Source organism: Zingiber officinale, chromosome 8B (assembly GCF_018446385.1).
Source record: "Zingiber officinale cultivar Zhangliang chromosome 8B, Zo_v1.1, whole genome shotgun sequence".
Classification (NCBI taxonomy): domain Eukaryota; kingdom Viridiplantae; phylum Streptophyta; class Magnoliopsida; order Zingiberales; family Zingiberaceae; genus Zingiber; species Zingiber officinale.
In genome coordinates this window covers 51,147,151-51,155,231 of record NC_056001.1, presented here as the reverse complement: position 1 = coordinate 51,155,231, position 8,081 = coordinate 51,147,151, and the positions used below count along the sequence as shown (strand labels likewise).

Here is an 8,081-nt window from a genome sequence, read left to right as displayed (position 1 = left end):
TAGTGTTCAATCCATGAATCATATCATTTACCAACAAATTGTCAATGTTCTATTATACTCACTGATATGTACAAGAGAATCTCTTATTCTGTAAAGCACTTTATAATAAACAGAAACTAGAATTAACACTTTCCAGATCTATTCAGCCACTTAATCGACTGCTTCAAAGTTAATCTTGTGTAATTGTAAGGATCAACAAAGAGTAAACAAATCCCAAAACTGGGTTTACTTGAATGAGCGAACATGTGGCATCATCGGTCCAAATGCACCATGGTCAAGCAAATTCGGTTGCATCGAAGGGAATGTGAACCCAGGTGACTGTTCAACGCCGATAGTTGATAACGGAGCTTGGCTAAGAAGAATAGAAGATCAAGAATAGAATTACACATGTTGGGGGTTCTTATGATGAGCATGACAAATTTGTTACCTGCTCAGTAGGTACGAAGATGGTAACAAAGATATGTTTGTTAACTCATTGATGTTGCGGTCGGCCGACAGCAGGGGCCAAAAAACTGAAGTAAATCAAGAGCCCAAGAGAAAAAGAGTGAAAACTATCATGAGCCAACACAAGTGCGACTTTTCATCATTTGTAGTTAAAAGTTAAAAGCACAAAAATGGCAAAAAGACAGATGGGAAACCATCACCAATCTTTTCAATTGAACAGAATAAGAAGAGATAGAATAACTACAAATCCAATGATAAGAGTTACCTGATTGGCTAGACTGGTCATGGAATCCTTTGTAAAACAAGAAGTCCTACATAATAAAAAATAGTGAGGTAATCCATGTCGTATTAGAAGAAAAAAATATCAGAGCACTTAATGGCGATGCAAGTTTAAGTTTGTTCTTGCATCCCTATTTGCATTATTTGTGTGCAATGATTAGCAAAACTCTACTAACTACATAGCAAACTAATAACTTACCTCTCTTGGTTGTAGCAAGGCATGTTTCCCAGCATCTGCAATACCAAACGAAGACAATTTAGAACTGAGGCAAAAGGACTTGAATGAGATGAACAGGCAAAAGATAGAGATTTCATCATCTTAAATTGCATCACAATCTGGGGAAAAAATCCACCAACTGTAACGGATTACAAGCCATACGAGAGGAGAAAAATATTAAATATATACACATCTTACAAACTGAAGAATGCCAGTAGGATTTATCACAGTAATTTATCCACCATCAATCTATTCCAGGTATCAGTGCCCATTTGATTTGAACAAACCGAACCAAATTGGACCAAATCATATTTTTTTATTTGATTTTTTAGAATTTAAAACTGAACTGCTTTAGAATGTAATATGAAGACCTAACAGAATTTATTTTGGATATTGGTTTAGTTTACAATTAACCAAAAGAAACTGAATCTAAATATTGTTATGGTTCAATTTTTGATCATATCTGTACATAATCAAAATTTCTGATTTGGTTACATTTTTTCAGTTTCAAACTAATAATAGACAACGTAATTCAAGGATTGACAAGCTACATGTATTTAGAATGTGGCAAACCAAAACATACTTCTTTGCAAGAAAATTAAAGTTTAAAGAAACATCGCCAAATTTACAAAAACACTGACAGGTATTATCTTATATTACCGCTCTCGGGAATACTAGGTTGAACTGCCAATGTTAAACCAAGAAAGCAATCATCTGATTCCGTGTTAAAATCCCATAACTTTAGTTCAAGCTTTGGCATTTGTCCTATAACAATCAGAGTGGCAGTTAAGTTCACTAATAACATAAGCGACTGACTCATAGTCATAAGCCTCACCAGCTTGTTTAATCTTTGGTTGAAAGGGATCTTGGAGAGGACATGGAACCCATGTGCCTACCTGGAAGATATTCAAAAATAAGGTCTCTCAGAATAGTTCAAGAAAAGATTTAATACCAGGAATATACTAAAAAAGGATGCTGCAAGGATTGCTCGGCAGTTGGCCTTCTTTGTGGGTCCCAGGAGCATAGTTGCTGAAGTAGAGGAAAAACAACCATATGCATCACTCAGTGGTTGTTTTAAGGAAAGGCGAAACCAAGTGAATGTAAAGTTCACATGAACCTACCAGGATTAAGTCAATCGCTTCCAAGCTAGCATTTGGCATAATCTCCCAGATATCAGCAGGTGGAAACTTTTACATGAAGTAGAAATTCAAGTTCGGATGGAAACAAATTGAAGAGAAGTAAATTCTAATTATAAATCTGTTTCTACCTGAAAAACATTAAAATATGTAGAATGCGGGAGAAGAATGCCATCTGGCCAAATACTGCTATCTGGAGTTCCAAGAATGGTACATATCCTGTATATTTGATCTATCTCACTGCGAGAAAAATGAGACAATTGATAAAAAGGACAGATAGTAGTTTGCCAATCTATTTCTTATGGTGGCTAACCGTTGCACAGTAGTACAAATACATTGTGCATTGTGTTGTCAGAAAATTGAAGTGCATATATAAGAATTAGGCCCCATACGACAGTATAAAAGAGTATAGTATTATGCATTGGAATTCAAGAAATACTGAACGTACCTGCATGCCTTAGGCAGTCGAGTCCAACCATGGTTTTGGTATGTTTGGCAAAGATTTAAAGTTAGTTTTGTATTGTGGTACTCATGGTGTGTGTCAAGTGTGGAAGTGTAAGTTTCTTGACACTAGCATTATAGGTGCAATGAGAAAAGTGTAAATGGGTCAAAACCGACTAAACATTTGGCAGATCTAAGAAGTCTAACAAGCGCTGGCAGAAATTCAATTGGGAATACCTTAGGCACTTGATTTTCGCAATCAGAACACAAGCACTTCTCCTTGTCATCTTTGACACGTTACTAGTCTTTGCGAATTCCTTTCCCACCCATGGAAGATTTCCAAGTTAGTCAATAGGATCATTTGATTACCTTAATTTGTCACTTGATTTCATTTTTAGTCATTCATCAAATTAAATTTGATATTTCAACTTGTTTAAGAAATTGGTAGGAGTTGGATTGAGGACACATCCCAATCCAACTCTATCAATCTGTAAAATCGGCTGAGTTTGCCAACCTTAATAATATATCAATAGAAGAACTTATGTCGATGAAAAACTTATAGAGATGCTCAAACGTATAAAGACAAAAAAAAAAAAAAAAAAACTTAGAACCCACTTTCTTTTCAGTTAGAAGTAGATTTATGTTCACCTTTCACCCGGGAAAAGAGGAGATAGCATGAAAAGCTCGGCTAGAATTGCGCCAACAGCCCACATATCTGTTACAATATTGACATAAAGAGCCTAATAATGATGGAGTTTAAACTCAAGAAATAAATAAAAACAATAAATTGTCTGGTAGTAGTGTTTAGCTACCAATTGCAGGGGTGTATGACGAAGACTTCAATAAGACCTCTGGAGCACGGTACCTTGACAGAAAATAATCAACAATTAGTCAGATAAATCATAAACCCTATAGCAACTTACCTATATATCTTTGCAACAGTTAACATTTACTAGAATTTAAAATTAATTATATAAATCCAAACGCATCTATTACCATCTCGTAGAAACATAATCAGTATAAGGAGGCTGCGATGTTACTTCCCTTGCTAGTCCAAAATCGGCTATTTTTATTACATCATGAGTCACCAAAAGGTTCTCTGAAATTAGCAAGAAAATATTGCAATGTTTATTATTCCAAATGATATATTTCAACAAAAAAAAAAAGATTGTTCAGTACCAGGTTTCAGATCACGATGGAAATATCCATTCTTGTGCATGTAAGCAAGTCCTTGCAGTACTTGTGACATGAAGTTCCGTATCTCTCCCTCAGTAAAAGGATTTTGCCTATCTCTCATCACTTTATACAAATTATACTCCTGAAATTTTATGAGAAAAGCAATGAGATCTTCATCTAGAAAAACTTAATTAATGATACAACAAAACAGGGATGTGGTTACATAGGCTAAGCTCACAAAGGTACCTTGAATGGCATCTAATATGTAAGAAGAAAACATTTGATAGACAAATGGAATAGAAAGTGTAACAATGATGATTTCTTATATCGCACATGTTATATGTTAACACATATAACCAAAGTCAGTACAAAATTCCCTAATGACTAAGCTTTAACCTATAAACTATGTAGACAACTATGCTAAGAAAGTAAGTTATATGTCCAATGAAACAGAATCCTCCATCTTGTAGGGTACTGAGCAAAAAAATACTAGCAGTCAGAATATGTAGTCAGAGGAGATGAAACCCTGCATATAAATATGTCAAGTAGAAGCTGAAAACCTCCAATTAGATGATTATCATGTTAATGTAACAGAAACCCAAGTGTACCAACACCGGGAATAAATGATTGCAGAGCAAGTTTATTCTTAGTTCGCAATGTGCAAGCAGAAATATTAGATTGAAAGAGGAAATGCAAATCAAACCAAAATATATGTAGGGGTGGAAGCACATAGAGAGAAATGGGATCAATTGACCCCACAAAGAAATGGTAAACAAATGATTTGACTTTAAAAGAAAATTAATATAATGGTTTTTTTCGTAATATTTTTTTAGCTAACCCTATCTATCAACCACAAAAAAATATGAAAAAATGCTAAACTTAAATTATAAATTTATTATATTTTTATGTTTTAATTATTGCAACCATTACAAAAGTTTTCAGGTAGTGCCACTAATTATATGTGCTTAAAACTTATAGATCAGTCTGGAGTGCCCTAATTTTCTCATAATAACAACAAAAAAAAGTTATCGTTTCTTGGAATCAAATAAAGTGGACTCAAGATATAAAAAAAAAAATCAACTGTGAAAATAAAAAAATGTTCATTTATTTTACCCTCCTAAATCAACAATTGCAATATCCAGCCTGTCTGTGAAAAAAAACAAATGTTATTCCTAATTCAGGTGAAAGGTATTACCCACCATATGTTCAAAAATGAAGAAAAGCTCATGATTTTGTCTAACAATCTCCTTCAATTTGACAATGTTGGGGTGGTTCAACTTACGAAGAGACTGTCAAAAGCAGAATACTTTGTTGTGTCATGACTGCCAAACTAGATCAGAGAAGATAACTGAAACACCATGATAAAGTTGTAAAATTTAAAAATATACCTTAGCTTCACATAGATCCATGCACTCCTCCCAAAAGTAGAACTTTCTTTTCATTTTCTTGATAGCAACCTGACATTAGTTCATAGCTTTGTTTACCACAAAAACTTCAACCACCCTTTACTATATGTAATAATTAGATACTAAACCAGACCAAAAAATTAATTGAGAAACAAAAATACATGTTAATTGATATAAGGGATTCAAGACGACTTCCAGAGACCTAAAACTTTACAATGGATCTCCAAGATATTAAACAGAGAAGGAAGCGATCTAACATGCTTGTAAAATTATGGACATAATGGAAAAGAGAGACATTTCGGAGGTAGCTGAACTTTGACCCATTAGATTAAAGGGGTTCCCTCATTTGTAGATCAGCATAGAAACAGATGCCCCAGGCACTAGCTCACGTCACCTTACTATAAACATAATATAAAAACAGATATTTTGTTCTTCTAGTACAATATCTGTAAGTGAAGGCCTGATAAAGGATATACTAAATAAGAATTTGCCTATGTAGAAAGCAACATACTGAAATAAGCACAAAAGTATTGATTAAACCAGAGCTATTGCCTAACAGAAGACTCAGTATATCTATAAGATCTAAGTAGACAACATAAAATAGCTGGGAAATCAGAGTTGTTCTTCTAGTTAATGTATGACGATTCAATTGACCACAGCAAGTTTTCTGCAGTTTCTTGTATGTTTGTGTCTTGATTATGTATCAAAAGCCTTTATCTCCTCATAAAAACTTACACCAATGGAAATTATACAACAGTTTGAAAATAAGAGGTGGCACTGTTTGGCATATCATGTTCATGCATATGTTTTAGAAATTACCCCACAATCTTTCAAACTTTAAATACATTACCTAAACCCAGCAAGTACCAGTATTATATCCATAAAAGTACTTCATAAAAGTTCAAACAAAACTGCTGTTCAACACTTACTATTTCATTGTTCTCAATGTTGAGTGCTTTATAAACATTCCCACAAGTTCCATCTCCAATCTCATTTATGAACTTATACCTATGATGTAAATGACACAAGTAGTAGTATCAGCCTCACCAAGATTATTATTAGGTTCAAGAAACGCAACTATGATTTACTTACTTCTCCATTTTTTTTTCTTCACTGACAAACAAGAATAAATCACTGAACTTCGAAAGGACTGCTTAGAATAAGAAGCTCTTTACCATCTCTGAGAAGAATTTGACCAGTATTTAGGTAAGTATCAAGATGCACATACTTTCCTATGCAACCAAAAGAGCCCTTCTTGTCATGAGATGAGTGACTATATATCACCCAGAACATGTGCCGCATACTTAGAGCAACCACGATGAGAAGCAATCCATAATTAACAAATGTCAAACAAGGCCAGTGTGCAACAGCTCTCCCAGCACTACAACCAAGAAAATGTTAGAGCAAATAAATCCCCCGAAACTACAAGTTAGTTCCATTTATAAGAAGATTTCTCCCAGCTTTTGTAAACTGGGGCAATTGACCTGCAAATTTGAACAGGATAAAATTATAAATCCAACACAGTGAATATACTTGGAAAAAACAGGCATTAATTCAACTATGTTAAATTTTACAGTTATGCAATCAATCATAGATAGGTCAAGAAAAGAGAGATATCAAGAAAGATAAATACGGAAAAAAAGCTATAATTCATGGTTTTATTTATTTTTTCCCAATCCAATGGCAAGAAACTTTTATTAGTATGGACGATCAAATTCATCATTATCTTGTCCACCGAATGCGAGAGCTAAACCCACCGAATCAAACAAAATATTACTTAATTATCTAACAATAAAAAATAAAATTCTGATCAGCAGTAAAGAAAAATCAAATTTTTTGTAAATCATTAATAGAATAATAATGATACTACTGATAATAAAGAGATAAAAGGAAACAGATTCGTTGTATTTATACAATAAGAAACAACCATCAAGTTACGGATTACAGATCAACAGAAACAGACAAAACCAAAAACAATTAGTACAGATTCGTTGGGCGAAACAGGACGCAAATAGATGCGGACCCAGCATAGTGGCTTTATCAAAAAGGGGGAGAAACGATTTTTGCAACAGGGGAGAATTAGAAAGGAGAGAAAAGGCATTGCCTTGTGCGAATGAAGAAAACACCGACCTCCATAAAACCGATCAAAACAATGCCTCGTCGACTCAGAATCCGAAGCTAGGGGCTAAAAAAAACACAAAAAGATAGGAAGCCAGTAACACAAACCATCAACAATTGAGCGCATCAAGAAAGGATTTCTCAGCCTGATCCTTGCAGCATAAGGCGATTTCACACACGGTCGCTTCGATTGGAAGAGCGAGGCGAGAGATTTGGAGGTCCGAAGAAGCGAGATCAATGAACAATCAAGGAGACGAGGAAAGAAGAAGACGGGCGGTCCCCACGCAATGAATTAAAATAAAACATAAATTACGTTATTCCAGTGCGAATTTACCAAAAGAGGGCCGACTGTCAGACCTACTTACCAATCATTTCAAACTAGCGGCGTAGCCAAAATAATAAATACAAAGTGTGAGCAAACGCGGCCGCCTACTGGATAAGGGAAAGTGAGGGTATTTTAGTCATTTCATATTTCCTTTGATGATTATGAGTCGCATTGCGAAATTATGCGGGGTGGTTGCCGTAATGATGGAAGGTTTCGCATTGAGCGAATATGCGAGCCGTTTGGGGACCGCATCCGCATCGCGTGGCGGTGCGGAATAAATTTGTTAACATCATTTTCCTTTTTTTTTAATATAAATAAATAAGGGTAAATAAAATAAAACAGGTTCCTACCAAGTGGTTTAGTTTAAAGGTTCAGAGATAAGAGAATGGATTTATTTTTAAATTTTATATTTGATTGATGAGAATGAAATTAAAATTTTAAAATAAAATTTACAAATTTAGGTATCGATGAAATTTATCTTCTCTCTTAGATTTTGATGAGAAGGAGAATTAAGGGGGCGTTTGGTTCTTTCCTAGGAA

The 8,081-nt window shown here is 34.5% G+C and overlaps 1 protein-coding gene across 2 annotated transcripts; it reads right to left on the bottom strand.

The window, feature by feature from the left end:
- On the bottom strand, positions 1-7,486 carry LOC122014839 (cyclin-dependent kinase F-3-like). Of its 2 annotated transcripts, XM_042571287.1 has the most exons (19): positions 7,326-7,486; positions 6,328-6,583; positions 6,192-6,249; positions 6,029-6,107; positions 5,082-5,150; positions 4,893-4,982; positions 3,697-3,835; positions 3,514-3,616; positions 3,330-3,382; positions 3,166-3,232; positions 2,208-2,316; positions 2,062-2,127; positions 1,904-1,969; positions 1,776-1,836; positions 1,601-1,705; positions 923-957; positions 710-755; positions 428-512; positions 1-352 (listed from the first exon to the last, which is right to left on the bottom strand). In XM_042571287.1, the coding sequence occupies exons 3-19, from the start codon at positions 6,197-6,199 to the stop codon at positions 226-228; spliced, it is 1,308 nt and encodes a 435-aa protein (XP_042427221.1). In that variant the 5' UTR covers positions 6,200-6,249; positions 6,328-6,583; positions 7,326-7,486; the 3' UTR covers positions 1-225. The 2 variants fall into 2 exon arrangements, with proteins under 2 accessions (XP_042427221.1, XP_042427220.1); XM_042571286.1 differs by having other exon boundaries at positions 6,192-6,583.
- Between the last annotated feature and the right edge of the window lie 595 nt (positions 7,487-8,081).

Coding starts and splice junctions, on each gene's coding strand:
- LOC122014839 (XM_042571286.1), bottom strand. Junction 756..922: donor CCTTGCTACAACCAAGAGAG/GTAAGTTATTAG, acceptor TTTATTATGTAG/GACTTCTTGTTTTACAAAGG. Junction 353..427: donor TCTTCGTACCTACTGAGCAG/GTAACAAATTTG, acceptor TATTCTTCTTAG/CCAAGCTCCGTTATCAACTA.